Source organism: Petromyzon marinus, chromosome 35, assembly GCF_048934315.1.
Source record: "Petromyzon marinus isolate PM22_M1 ecotype Great Lakes invasive population chromosome 35, UKy_Petmar_22M1.pri1.0, whole genome shotgun sequence".
NCBI classification, from domain to species: Eukaryota; Metazoa; Chordata; class Hyperoartia; order Petromyzontiformes; family Petromyzontidae; genus Petromyzon; species Petromyzon marinus.
In genome coordinates, this window is record NC_133701.1 from 13,902,413 (window position 1) to 13,917,482 (window position 15,070).

General features: G+C 53.9%; 2 protein-coding genes across 7 annotated transcripts in view; both read left to right on the plus strand.

Moving 5' to 3' along the window:
• LOC116957755 (CMP-N-acetylneuraminate-beta-1,4-galactoside alpha-2,3-sialyltransferase-like) overlaps positions 1-7,974 on the plus strand; it is a 131,508-nt gene extending 123,534 nt beyond the window's left edge. For all 5 annotated transcript variants that reach the window (XM_076071950.1, XM_076071951.1, XM_076071952.1 and 2 more), the window contains one exon: positions 723-7,974. In XM_076071950.1, the coding sequence (XP_075928065.1) occupies positions 723-812 (90 nt within the window). In that variant the 3' untranslated portion in view covers positions 813-7,974. The remainder of the gene's footprint in view (positions 1-722) is intronic.
• A 4,953-nt stretch (positions 7,975-12,927) lies between these two features.
• Positions 12,928-15,070, plus strand: part of LOC142929848 (uncharacterized) — a 156,853-nt gene continuing 154,710 nt past the window's right edge. The window contains exon 1 of one of the 2 annotated variants that reach the window (XM_076071956.1): positions 12,928-13,640. Coding sequence is in view for 1 of the 2 variants with exons in the window: in XM_076071955.1 (XP_075928070.1) it covers positions 13,600-13,640 (41 nt within the window). In the remaining variant the exon portion in view is untranslated. The remainder of the gene's footprint in view (positions 13,641-15,070) is intronic. The other variant, XM_076071955.1, reaches the window with a different exon arrangement.

The window sequence follows — 15,070 nt, forward strand, 5'->3', positions numbered from 1 at the left end:
GGCTCTATCACGGGTCAGCGAGAGAGCGTTTACCCCAGCGGGTGTTTACTGCGATTGGGACAAGCGGGCTGCTCACAATGGATAAGCCGTCGTCCTCTCCTTTCTTTACACATTCCATGTTTGCTGTTTTCGAGTGGTTTTTCGCTGCAGTGAGAGGTCCTGCCTGGCTGGCAGTGCTGCAGTGTGCCCCCACCGCTCCCCCCCCCCCCATCTATTAGCACACAAACAAACGGGGCTGTTTGGGTTTTAGGGGACTGAAAAGTGGGGCCCCGAGGCCCATAAAGAATTAGTTTTTTTGTTTTTTTGTTGTTGCTGCAGCTCCTGTCATTCCTAGTGAGGTGGACTTGAAGTTTATTTACAAAGTGCTTGCTCGGAGGGAGCACCAGCGCCCGCACAGCTACGGTGGCGCCTGAGCTCAAAGCAAATTATATAATCCGCGACAAATGCGGATAAGATCTCGAGCCGCCCTCCGTTTTTGCCAATGTCCTCACCCGCGCCGCCTGCCTCGGTGTTCGCTTGCCAAATCTTCCCACTCCCTCCTCCTCCATGTCGCCTCCTCCCGGCCCTGGCCCCCCTCCCCCTTCCCCGCTCGGCGCACCGCATCGCCACCCCTCGCTGTCCCCGACCGTCCTCGTCCCCCCCCCTGACTGTTCACCATCCCCCCTCCTCCTCCTTCCCCTCTTCTCCCACCGCTGCCGATCCCCCCCCCCCCTACCCCGCAGTCGTGGACTCACAACATCGCGAGGGAGAAGGACTTCCTGCGGAAGCTCGTGCGGGGCAGAGTCATCAGGGACCTGACGGGAGGCATCTGACCCCGGGGGGCTGTGGGGGGGCGGGGGGGGGTCGAGGCGAGGAGCCATCGCAGGAGCTGACTTGGCGACCATGGACCTCCTCTTCACTCAACCTGCGATGTAAAATAAGCTGAAAGCAAAACAAGTAGCAAAATACTTTAAAGAGCCAGCAAAAAAAAACGTCGCTAACTTTTGTTTCGCGTTCGTAACTGCGACAAGTGCCAAATTTTTCTTGGCGACCCAGGTTGCGCAATGACAGCGGCGGCAAGAGGCGGAGTGGTAGGGGCAGGCGTTTAAAGGTATTTGGGAGAACGTAAACAGGCAGTCGCAAGCTCATGTTTGTTTGACACTGATGTATGCAGCGGGCGGGCGCTGCGGTCCCCCCCCCCTCTCTTCGTTTGCCGCTATGGGGAAAGGAAATGGTTCTGCACTCCATCTCCACGTACTGTGAACGAAAAACAAATCGGCAAAAAGCGACTCGCGCACGACGCTCGGACTGAGGAAACTTCAAATCAAAATGACAACAAAACAAAAACACCCCCCGCTACGTACGTGAGTGTTGAGCATATCACGTCGCGCGCGCGCATTGGCGCGCTCCCAATGCGCAGCGGCGGCGAGCGGTGCCAAACCCCGGCACACGCGGTGCCAAACCCCGGCACGCGCGGTGCCAAACCCCGGCACGCGCGGTGCCACCCGTGGCCCTCCCCCGCCCGACCGACCGACCGCCCACCCGTCCGGCCATCAAGCGCACGCGCTCCCGGACGCGTCGGACTGGCGGCCCCGGCGAAGAGGAGCCGAGAGAGGAACCGAGATGTCGACGGAAGAGCGCCGTGGGGAGCCCGGCGTGAATCTGCGCCGCGTGATGACGGACCCCGACGGTGACGACGACGGTGATGGCGGCGCTAAATCAGTGTTACTTTGTGTTCTCGATTAACAATCGCACTCTGGGTTTCTTCGGCCAGGAGGCGGCACTGACGTTCCCTTGTATGGTGAGGGCGACGCTGCCATGGGATCGACCCGCTGGTCCTGCTGGAATGTACAATTGTAGCGCTTTTAAAAATATTAGTATTATTTTTTTAAATGTTAAGTTTAAACTTTTCATCCTGACACCCCCCCCCAAAAGTACTTAAAATGTCCCCCCCCCCCCCCCGGCTACCTCCGCTACCCCTGCCGTCCTAGCGGAGACGACATTCCCACTCGACCTGTATAGATTTTATAGCCTTAGTCTACCAATCGCACTCCCATTACATATTTATAATGATTTTATGCGTACATTTTATTCTTCGTGAGAATATCATCTCCGAGGGTGGAGGAGGGCGCTGGGGGTGGGGGGGGACGTGTAGATTACTAATCAAGCTCGCATGTATATTATCCGGGTGGTCGGCCCGTGGCCCACCGAGCCCGACACCACCATCAGTGTTAACGAGTCGTCGAAGGCCGAGCGGCGCCCATCTCTGTGCCCGTAACCTCCGGGATGCTACACTGCTGGGCGGGAGGAATTCTGGCGAGATCAAAGCCACCGACTCTGTGTGTCCCCGGGGGGGGAGCTCACGCCGTGCCCGCTCAGCAGTATTGCATTGGGGACACGCGGGATTGAGACGCGGGCAGTTTACAGGACTCTCGAACGCGAGCTCTTGATTTGCTGCGTCATTGTCAGTATTACAACCTTCAGCATTCACGTTTGTGTTGGCACTCGCGCAGCAGATTTTCACTCACTACGTTTTGAACGCTACAGTATATCATTTTTACGTACGTGGCGCTGCGTGCGCATGCGCGTGCATGCGTGTGTGTGCGCTTGTGCGTGTGTGTACATATACATTGTAACGGTATTATTCCTTCGAAGGTCACGCAGCCTCGCTGTTGGTGTGTATCGAGGAGTCGTCGCGTTCTAAAGTTGCGTTAAGGCCGAGAGCGTGGTTGCGGGAAAATTCTTCTGGCGCTCGCCTCAATGGCACTTTGCTGCTGCCGTGGGGGTCGCTCGCCAGAGTTGACGCGGCGCAGGCGTCGCGCGCGTCTGTGCACAGACGCGCGCGACTGATGTTGTGCAGAATTTGGTCTGCTGCTTTTATCTCGGCTCGCTGAAAACACCTACTCCATCATCATCCAGGGAGGTCCGGACTGGATACCACGGTGCAGCGTTCGTGGCTGCGTGAGCCACGGTCCTGAACCTTGACCATTTTCCCTCTCGGCATCAGAAGGGAGGGAGCCAGACGCCAAACTGAACAGCAAAGCAGTCGTCAAATACTCGTCTGCAGCTTTTAACAGCTCGCCATTGCGGGCTTGAAAGGGGGCACCGTAGGTTGACATCCACCACCGCTGCAGTGCACGAACAGAAGTCGGCGCCATCATACAGATGGCAAGCCGATGGTTCGGTGCCCGGACCACACCCACGATAGGTTCCTCTAGGTATCAAAGGCATGGCCTCACATTCACTCTTCTTCCATTGCGTAGTCCAGTACACGTTTTTTTCTCAGACCCGGCGCGCACCCAAGATGGCGTCTAATGTGTCGATGGCGGAACAGTTGTGTAGGTGATTACAAACCCGTTGGCTCAGTACCATGTTTGTTGAGCTGATCTGGCTCATTTTCTCAAATCACTATCACCCAAGTGCGAGTCTCGTGACCGACTTGGGCAATTAAGTCCTCAAATAAGATAACTCATGGCGCCACACCTGGTAGAGGAGACCATGGAAGGCATCTGACTCACCAGCCTTGCCAAATAATTTTAACGGAATCTAGATCTCTACATTATTGACATGCTCAAGGCCTATGATACCATTACAAAAAAACGAATGCTTTAGTTTATTGGTGCTTTCCAGGTCCCTGATCTTCTGCTTGTGATCATTAAGGCCCTTCATTAAGGTGGGTAGGCCCAGCTATAGCTGTGTGGTCTGGAGTGGGAGCCATACCCTGTTTGCCTTGCGGTGTGATAGGGATGACCTCTGGCCCGTACGCTATTTCACTTTTTCAGCACGTAGTTGGAGTAGCTTTCCATGGCAGTCGCAGTGGAATTTATATCCGGTACATTTGCAGTGGGAGGCTAGTTGATGCCGGGCGATATCTAGAGACGTCTCCCAAACTGATAAAACATCTTAGATATGCGGTTGTTTAGAATATGCTGTTTAGATATGCTGTTGCTCACTCCGAGAAAAAATTATAGACTTTTTTGCTTGGTATAGAGGATATCACAAAGAGATGGGGCCTTAGGATCACCCCTACCAAAGCAAAACGCCCGGGTGCTTGTAGAGAGGGTGGAGGTGTTCGCTTAACTGGGCAATGTTGCTCGTGGCCAGCTCTGGTTTGGCAGTGGAAGTTTCAGGAGAGCGGCGTTATCCTTTCATTGGCTTCGTCATGTCCTGTGGAACTCTCACTCAGTATGAAAGAGCATGCCTTGGGTACATCACGTACTCGGGGGGGTGGGGGGAGGGGTTGATGTGGTATCGGAAACTTGCCGATAACTGGTACCAGCGGTGTCAAGAACGACTTCTGTGGAAGAGGCTCATGAAGGACGCTGCTGGGCAGGTGGAGGCAGTCGCCCTCCATCAAGAATGGAGGGTGACGTTGCGACGCTCACAACAACGAGCGGAGCACCGAGTGGCCTATCGAGCGAGTTAGCACTGTAGAGAGCACAGGTGGTGCATCTGTCGGGCATTTCAGTCAACCCATGGCACCTGGGTCCATCCCATCACCACCTGCCAGCGACGCTTTTGACACTACATATAGTTTCAGATTACACCTAGCCTGGCACAAATTCCTTGCTGATATCACCACCACTTCGTGGAGAATGGTAGCTGATGTTGATGTCCCATCACCTGGGTTTGCTGCTCAGAACAAAGAAAAGCGATAGCTTAGGAGAGGAGCTCACAAATAATTTCTAGACAGAGCCCCCTCCCTCCTGCCCAGAGATGTCCGTGGGTATCTCTGCGAAGAGGAGGAGACGACTTCTCTTCTCCCTCTGTATTCTTGAGCTCTCCCAGTCTCTTATTCTCGCATCTCTCTCCAGGTTCCTCCCACCGCTTCCTCATCAGCAGCTGCTTCTCGTAGCTCTTCCCCCACCTCCTCCCAGCTTCTTGGCTGTGACCGAGCTACCCCTGTGCCCTCTTTTTCTTCTGCCACCTCACGCATCTGTCCTTCGCCCCATATCTCGCTGCTTCGGCTGCTCCTCCTCCTCGTACCCTGGTCCCAGCAGCTGTTGTCCAAGCAGCAGCAGCAGCAGCAGCAAGCAAGGTGATGATGAACAGTTCGCAGCTCCTTCGCTACCATCAAGACCCCCGTCACACCGAGGGTGCCGGCTCTCATCCCCCCGCCGCCACCGAAGTGGCCGTGATTTCTAAGCGCACTGCACGTGAGACCTAGAAGACCAAACCGCGACTTTGCGTTATCGTCGGAGGCTCCCTCCTCATACACGGTGTTTTTGAAGGCGCCATCGGGCGGATCCCATCGTCCGTGCTACCTCCATGCTGTGCGTTCGACTGATCCGGCCAAGTGACAGCCGAAAGGGAGACCAAGGAGGCCTTGCTGATTGAGCGGAAGAAGCTGGGTGCTGAGCGACCGAGCGCTTCGCTTTGGGAGCAAGGCCACACGTATCTGTTCTCTTTGGTGTTTTGTTATTTTTGATAGTTGCTGAGCAAAAGGTCCGAAACGGCATTCGGCTGGCAACAAACAGCTCTTATCAAGGTTGGAATGGATGAGGTTTAACACTTGTCTCAACTGGGCAAGGTTGTTGTTTATGCTTGGGGGCGATAGACGGCGATGGGAGGGAATTCCAAAGTGAAGCGGCGCGAGGGGAGAAGTAGAAAGAGAAGTGATGAGTAAGTGTGAGTGAGTGAGTAGGTGTGAGTGAGTGGGTGTGAGTGGCTGAGTGTGAGTTGGTGAGTGGGTGAGAGTGAGTGTGTGAGCGGGTGAGTGAGTGTGTTTGCGAGTGAGTGGATTGCTGTGTGGCAAGTGGGTGGGTGAGTGAGTGAGTAAATGGGTTGTATACAGTTTATGTTGAACTTTCGCACCGTACGGAGCCAATCGTGTTAATCGGAGGTGTGGGTAGGACAACGATGCTAATCACGAGTGAGTTGCTGTTTGTTGCAGTGTGTCGAGTGAATGGGTGAGAAGGTTGCTGTAACCTGCAGGGTGGTCTCTGTGGGGGGGGGGGGGGGGGGTAAATGAATGGATTGCTGTGAGCTGCAGTGTGGTGAGTGAGTGAGTGGATTGCTGCTGTGACCTGCAGTGTGGTGGTGGTGGTGGAGGAGCTGGTGGAACACGGTATTCCAAGTGTAGAGTATTTGTATCAGAAGCTGCCATGCGTCTTCCCGCCGGTGTAATGTTAGGGTGTGTTGCATATATCAGAACTGTACTTATAAGGTGTGTATATAATCGGCTTCTACTGTGATGGGGGAAGATTGACATATTGGCTCATGGCCCACGCAAAATAAGGACGCGTGGATATCAGCGAATGTGTCCCGCGCTGTGTTCATCAGTAGGGGCTGATCCACGCGGCATTGCGCATGCTGATTTAAACCGAGTAAGCGAGCCAACCATGTTATACTGATATGGCTTTCCTCCTGCAATAAACGTTTGGCTTTATTTGGGAGGAAAACCGGGACGTGACGTGATAACCCACGTGTATGAGGGCACAACACTTTAAATACATAACCTTTGCAGTTGTTTTTGCTTGTTAACAATTCATCAGTGTGCCGCAAATCTCGTGGACACACCGCGCCTCTGAAATACCCGTGGGGTTCAACAGCGGTCTCTGCGATGCAGGCACGAAGCAGGCTCGGAGGGGCTTAGCTTCTGTGTTGAGGTCGGCGTGTCGAGGGGTTGATTTGGGGTCGCGGCCCGCTCGGACACCCCTTACGGATTCCCAGGGCCGCGTGTCCCCTACCCATGGGGTCCGCGCCCAGTGAGTTATTTTACAGGTTTCCGTTTCTCCACGCGGAGACTTTCAATTTACTCTCGAGAGCGCTGCGGCGAATCCCACTCGCAGTGGTGTCGTTTGAGAAAGAAAGAACGAAGCAAATAAATATCGCAGCACACTTCCTTGACAGCATCTTTAAAGTAACACTCATGTTCACACAAATGTTATTTGACGAAAGTGAGTTTGGCAGTGACGGACACAGCAACGATAACGAAAACACACAAATCGTCAAAAAACGCGCGGACCTCGTTTGAAAGGAAACGAAACGTAAGAGGCAACTCCCGCGGTGCTGCCTCGCGGGGTCTCGCTACAAGATAAAGAAGCCGTGGGGTTCTTCTTGGGTCGGGTCTGAAACCCGCAGTCGTCCCCACGAAGCCCAACCGCTTCACGAGCACGTGGCCACGACCGCGAGTCTGTGCGTCTGCGCGCGGGACTCCTCTTGAAGGCTCCCTCGGTGGAAGTCCACTCCGATGACAGCTCCGCGCACGCTGCGAACCGCGCAACTTCCCCATTGACGGAGCACAGCGGATGCCTGAAGATCTGTGGACCGTGCCGCACCCTCCCATCAAAAGACAAAGATCCCCGTGTAGCCTTAACAGACTTTGGGAAAGTTCTGTGAGCGACCACCTATGAAGGCCGGCATGGCACACGATGGGGTCGGTGACCAGCCGCATCACGCCCGCCCGCCTTTGTCTCCCCAAGGAGGCGATGTTTACACAATGCAACAGGTTCTAATTTGAGGCTGAGTCGACCTAGGGGAGGCCCAGGACCGGTTCAGGTATTCGTCACTGGTGTTGACCGTGAGCGGAAATCGAACTCGCGTCGCCGGGTTCGTTAGCGCAGCGCGCTATCCGCTCGGCTGCCTCCTTTAGTCCACACTCTGTAGCGCACACTCCCTCTCATCACACCCTCGATATGTTGTGCACTGCGTATCGTGCACGCCGCTGGCGCTGCGCCCTGGCACCTCGGGTGCACCGGGAAAGGGCCACGGCTCAAATCCGAGAGCCAGGGTTGGAGTCCGGGCAAAGGAGCGAGCGACGCTGTGGCGTGAAACCCCCCGCGTGGGCGAGTTCGCGTTCTCAACGCAGAGCCACTGACGGTGGTGGTGGTGGTGGCTGCAGGGTTGCGTATTTACGTTGGGGGCTGTTTGGCGATGTTCGTTTCTCGAGTATTTATTTAGCGACCATTAACAAGCCCGGCGATCTGCTAACCACGTGCGCTGCCAGCTCACGGCACCGGCCTTCTCCTTGTAAATAAACCCCGGCTCTGTGGACATCGCGTCCCCTGTGTGTGTGTCTGTGTGGGGGGTGTTGGTGTGTGTATGTTAGTTGGTGGGTGTGAGGGGTTGTTAGTATGTATTGGTGTGTGGGTAGGTGGGCGGTATTTGAGGGAGCGGTAGTGTAGTGGTCTGTGCGCTGCGCTACGAACAAGGTCACCCGAGTTCGATTCCCGCTCACGGCCACCACCAGTGACGATTATATTATCTGAACTGGTCCTGGGCCTCCCCTAGGCCGACTCAGCCTCAAATGAGTACCTGGTGGTGCAGTATGTAGATATCGCCACTCGGGAGAGAAAGGCGGCTGGGCGTGGTTGCTGGCCACCCCTCATGTTCCGTGCCGGCCTTCATTGGTGCTATTCGCTAACAGAACATGCCAACAGTCTGTTAACGCTATACGGGGGCTCTTTGTTTTTGTGTTTGGGGGTGTTGGTGTGTGTTGGTGGGTGGGGATGTGGGTGTGTGGGTGGGGTGTTGGTGTGTGCATGTATTGGGGTGTTGTGGGTGGGGTGTTGGTGGGGGCCGGTGGTTGTGTGAGAATATGTGGGTGTGTGTGGTCATGGGACTCCCCTAGGCCGACTCAGACTTAAATGTACTTGGTGCGATGTATAAATGTCGCCACTAGGGAGACAAAGACGGCTGGCCACCTACCTCGTCTGCCGTGCCGGACTTCATAGGTGCTCGCTAACAGCACTTGCCCCAACAGTCTGTTATAGGCTCTATGGGGGATCTTTGTGTGTGAGCGGTTTCACTGGTTAGCGTACTGCGTTACGAACCTGGCAACCCGAGCTCGATTCCAGCTTAGAGCCAACAATGCATGAATATCACCTTAGTAGGTGCTCGCCAACAGTCTGTTCAAGACTATACGAGACATCGTTGCGTGGATCTGAAGGTGTGAGTGACTGGTGGGGGTTGAAGCAGCTCACAGTCCATCTGGAGTCGATTAAGTGAGCACCAGTTTGTCGGTAAGTCAACAACGGTTGTACTATGGATAGACTCTCCCCCTGCCATATGAATGCTGAATTCCCACCACTCGGCTCAGGGCTGTAAACAAGATATGATCGCCGTCTCCGTGAAGTCATCTTTCATTTGCCGCGCTCTTCTGTGGAAGTCGCCTCGAGTCCGCTCCGCACGAAGTTTGGAAGTAGGTTTCACGCTGACCACAGCTATACCCCTTTTTCCCATTTAATAGAAACACCTGCGCCCGCTTGGAACGATTGAGGCCGGTCTGGATACGATCCATCCTGGGTTTTGTCCAGATTAGATTGCTGTAACCTTCAAACATATGGACAATGTCATCGGTTCGCTCCTCCGGCAGGCGAAGCTGCGTTGGCTGGGTCATCTAGTCCGCATGCCCAGCCACCGCATGCTCCAAGCGGCTTCTGTTTGGCCGTATGGAGTTTGGGGAGGTAAACGGGCACGGCACGGGCTGGAGATGATGCGGTAAGTGGAGATGCTAGTGGTCAGTGGAGATGCTAGTGCAAGCGGTGCCAAGATCGGCCTCTGATGGAGGAGGCTCGTGAAGGACGCTACTGGGCAGTTGGAGGCAGCCGTCCTACCAACAGCAACGGAGGGTGGAGGAGCGACGCTCACGCAAACGAGCGAAGCGACGGGCGGCTAAAACACAGCGGGGAACACGTGATGCACTCTAAAACGAACCCATAACACTCAGCGAACCCATAACACCTGGGTCTCCAATTAGCTCCCGCACCTCAGATTAGCTCGGTTGGCTAGGTACGGTGCGAAAGAAGTGCAACATGCACACATACTGGGTGTGTCCCGTGACCTGCCAGCAGCACTTCACGTGAGGACCTCAAAGTGCACCTAGCCTGGCACAAGCACAGAGGTGATGTCACCGATACTCGGTGGCGAATGACGAGGACCCGAGGACGTAACGCACGCTTCCATTTCACTTGCAACCTCAGTGGCCGAGTTGAATCTGAACCTGCGATGGTCCTCCCCCCGAGGTGAACTCGACCTTTGACGTGTTCCTGGTGAGGTGAACAAACATCAACACTCGGAAAGGCAATTGTACTGAGCCGGCTTTAATAGGTGCTCGCTTACATCATTTACCCAAATAATGCATGCGAGGCTGTATTCGTGATCCTTTCCGTTTGTTGTCGCTTCTCACGTGTTGTGTATCCAGCGGCACTTTCCCGGGCAGTCTGTGCCAAGGCTTTATACGGGGATCGTTGTCTTTGTGGGTACCTGGTGTATACACTTTGTGTGTGTGCGTGGTGTATACACTTTGTGTGTGTGTGCGTGGTGTATAAACGTTGTGTGTGTGGTGTATACACTTTGTGTGTGTGCGTGATGTATACACTGTGTGTGTGTGCGTGGTGTATACACTTTGTGTGTGTGCGTGGTGTATATACTTTGTGTGTGTGTGATGTATACACTGTGTGTGGTTTATAAATTGTATGTGTGCGTGGTGAATATACTGTGTGTGCGTGATGTATACACTTTGTGTGTGCGTGGTGTATACACTGTGTGTGTGCGCGTGGTGAATATACTATGTGTGTGCGTGATGTATACAGTGTGTGTGCGTGATGTATACACTGTGTGTGTGTGCGTGGTGTATACACTGTGTGTGTGTGCGTGATGTATACACTGTGTGTGATGTATACAGTGTGTGTGTGATGCATACATTGTGTGTGGTTTATAAATTGTGTGTGTGCGTGGTGTATAAACTGTGTGTGCGTGGTGAATATACTGTGTGTGCGTGGTGTATGCACTGTGTGTGCGTGGTGAATACACTGTGTGTGCGTGGTGTATACACCGTGTGTGTGTGCGTGGTGTATACACCGTGTGTGTGTGCGTGGTGTATACACTGTGTGTGGGGGGCTTTAATAATACAAAACAATTGGAGGGGATGTTTCGGGCAATGGCCCTTCATAGCATGTAAGGAGAGAGGGCCAGTAGGCCGACTGAGTTGGACAATAATCAGAGACTGCGCCTGTTTACACAACGGGGGTCTGATGTCACGGGTTTTTAGATTGGCACGTGACTCGTCACACCGCTCGGTAGCCAGAGTGGCTCCGAGCCCTTCCATCACCTCGAGTAGGGCGACGACTCGGACGCTTACTGACACAGCTGGTCACGAGAAAACAGCTGACATGTCAATCTCATCGGGCCCCGGGGTGATCAGCGCGCTCTCCAGCTCTCATCAACCACCCTATTTCTCTTGCTGTGTGCTATGAAGAAAGGTCATTGACCGAAACGTCGCCGATCATGTACTTTCTTGTGTTATCGAGAGTTATTGAGAGTTATTGAGAGTTATCGAGAGTTATCGAGGAACGCGTTTGGTTATTTTGTGTAAGCGCATGTGGAGTGTAACGTTCGAGGTGTTTGTTGTGAGTGTCCGTGTGTATATCCGCGTGTGTGTCTATCCGTGTGTCTATCCGTGTGTGTGTCTATCCGTGTGTGTGTCTATCCGTGTGTCTATCCGTGTGTGTGTCTATCCGTGTGTGTCTATCCGTGTGTCTATCCGTGTGTATATCCATGTGTGTGTCTATCCGTGTGTCTGTCCGTGTGTGTGTCTATCCGTGTGTCTATCCGTGTGTCTATCCGTGTGTGTGTCTATCCGTGTGTGTCTATCCGTGTGTCTATCCGTGTGTGTCTATCTGTGTGTGTGTCTATCCGTGTGTGTGTGTCTATCCGTGTGTGTGTCTATCTGTGTTTGTATCTATCCGTGTGTGTGTCTATCCATGTGTGTGTCTATCCGTGTGTGTGTCTATCCGTGTGTCTATCCGTGTGTCTATCCTTGTGTGTGTCTATCCGTGTGTGTCTATCTGTTTGTGTGTCTATCCGTGTGTCTATCCGTGTGTCTATCCGTGTGTGTCTATCTGTGTGTGTGTCTATCCGTGTGTGTGTCTATCTGTGTTTGTATCTATCCGTGTGTGTGTCTATCCATGTGTGTGTCTATCCGCGTGTGTCTATCTGTGTGTGTGTATCCGTGTGTGTGTCTATCCGTGTGTGTGTGTCTATCCGTGTGTGTGCGAGAGTTTGTGGCGTCCCGGTATTTAGATAAGGATGTGCACGTGTGTGTATGTATGTGTATCCGTGTGTTTACAATGCACATAGCGTCTATACGTGTGGGAGAGTGGTGGTGCAGTGTTTAATGCGCTGGCTATACACCCGGTGATCCGAGTTCGATTCCCGCTCACGGCAAACCACGGTGAGGGTAATTATCTGAACTCGTCTCCCCTAGGTCGACTCGGCCTCGATGTGTAAACGTCGCCACGAGGGAGACAAAGGCGGCCAGGCATGGTGCTGGCCACCCACCGCCTCGTGTGCCGTGCCGGCCTTCATAGGTGCTGGCTAAGAGCTCTTGCCCCAACAGTCTGTCAGAGGCCATACGGGGGTCTTTGTCCTTGGGGAGCAGTGGCACAGTGGTTAGCGCAATGCGCGATACGAACCCTGCGATCCGAGAGTTCGATGTCGGCTGACGGCGAACAACCCGCGTGACGACACACCTGAACCCGATCCTGGCCTGCGACGAGGTCAACTCAGCCTTGAAATGAGTGCCGCCGCAGGATGACAAAGGCGTCACGACTCAATCCTAACCACACCACAGCTTTTGTGCGCCGTGCCTGCCTTTATTTGTCTTTTCTTTACGTAGCTTTTCCACGACAAATAAAATGTAGGTATGATGCCATTTTTGTATCATCATTATTATAATAGCTGTTCACCGCCCTGCAGAACCAATCAACTAAAGTTGTCACGTGGGGCCAAATATGCCAATTGATTCGGCTTATCAGTAATCCAGGAATGTTGAAAAGCGATAATTTTTTACATTGTTATTATATCTGAACAGGACCTGGGCCTCTCCAAGGTCGACGCAGCTTTAAATGGGTTTCCCAAGTGCGGTATCTAAGCATCGGTATTAGGGAGACAAAGGCGGCAAGGGGCGCGGTTCGAACCGTAACCCCGCCACCCCTCGTAGTCGGGGTGCTGGCTAACTACAGCAGCAGCACTTTGCCCCAACAGCATCCAGGGCTACGCGGTGCATCTTTGCCTTTGTGTGCATGCGCCCTGCCCATCTCCGTGTGCACGGGGCTCGCATCGTCGTCTCCTCCTCCTCCCCCGCCCCGCGGGGTCCGCGCTTTGCCGCCTCCTTCGCCTCCTCCCGCCGCCGCTGCTCAGTCCCCACAGCGCCTCCTCGCTCCGACTCCTCGCTCGCTCGCTCCTCCGTGTCCACTCCGTCTCCTCCAAGAATCGCGTGCCTTGTGCGAGACATCACCGGACCAGGCTTCTCGGCTACCCAAGGACCCGAATTAAAGCACGCGGGGGGAGAGAGAGAGAGCTGACGACTCATTTAGTCGCTGTGGCTGGCCAGGATAGAAGGGTCACCGTCCACAGGAGAGACAGAGAGAGAGCGACTGGCCCCGATCGGAGAGTTTCTGAACCAGCCGGAGCGAGAGGCCAAGAGGAGAGAAGACGACTCTCGGACTCCCGAACCGCGCTTGTCACTGCTGCCCCAGCGGCGAGAGAGTTACTGCGCCCCGAACAACAAGAGCAGCCCTGCTGCTGCTGCTGCGGCTGCTGCTGCTGCTGCCACGCAATGAACGCGGCTCCGCTGCTGGAGTCGCCGCTGCCAGAAGCGACGATGGAGCCGCGGCCATGCGGCCCGTAGCGGCCACCCCGGGTCACCTGGCGCCCAGGTGAGAGGCAGAGACGGCGAAAGATGACAGCGGTCCTGGGGACCCCGAACCACCAACAACAGAGCACTCACGGAGAGAGGGAGAGCACGCGTAGAGTATACATCGCTATTCTTGTGCAAGATAGCAGCTGTTCAGGAGATACAACAAGCACAATGTGAGGTCTACTGCTGGCCCCGACGAGAGGGCTCCAGGAGAGAGAGAGAGACAACGAGTTGGTGTCGCTTTGCACAGACTCCAGTGGCCAACTTGTACGGTCCACAGTTTGGGTTGCAACAGTCACAAGCGCAGCACGCTGGCTCGTCATTAATGTCTCTCTATGGGTCTCTATCTCGATGGGTCTCTATCTCGATGGGTCTCTATCTCGATGGGTCTCTATCTCGATGGGTCTCTATCTCGATGGGTCTCTATCTCTATGGGTCTCTATGTATCCATGCGGGTCTCTGTATGGTCCATCGTTTGGATTCCATGGCCACATGCAATCCAAATGATGAGCTTTTGTGTCTTTAAATTGTCTTTAATCTCCTCTCATGTATGAAGGAGGTGTGCGCATCGGCCTGTTGATGCTCTGATGTGTACATTATAGAGCACACGCAGTATGAAGAGCACCACACACAGTACACACCACACACACAATACACACCACACACACAGTACACACCACACACACAGTACACACCACACACACAGTACACACCACACACAGTACACACCACACACACAATACACACCACACACACAGTACACACCACACACACAGTACACACCACACACACAGTACACACCACACACACAGGACACACCACACACACAGTACACACCACATACACAGTACACACCACACACACAGGACACACCACACACACAGTACACACCACACACACAGAGTACACACCACACACACAGTACACACCACACACACAGTACACACCACACACACAGTACACACCACACACAGTACAGACTACACACAGATTACACACTACACACACAGAGTACACACCACACACACAGAGTACACACTAAACACACACAGAGTACACTCCACACATACAGTAGACGCTACACACAAAGTACGCGCCATACACACAGAGTACACACTAAATACACACAGAGCACACACACAGTACACACCACACACAGTACACACCACACATACACACAGTATACACCACACACGCAGTACACACCACACACACATAATACACACCACACACACAGTACACACCACACACAGTACACACCACACACACAGTACACACCACACACACACAGTACACACCACACACAGTACACACCACACACACAGTACACACCACACATACACACAGTATACACCACACACACAGTACACACCACACACACACAATACACACCACACACACAGAGTACACACTACACACACACAATACGCACCACACACACACAGTACA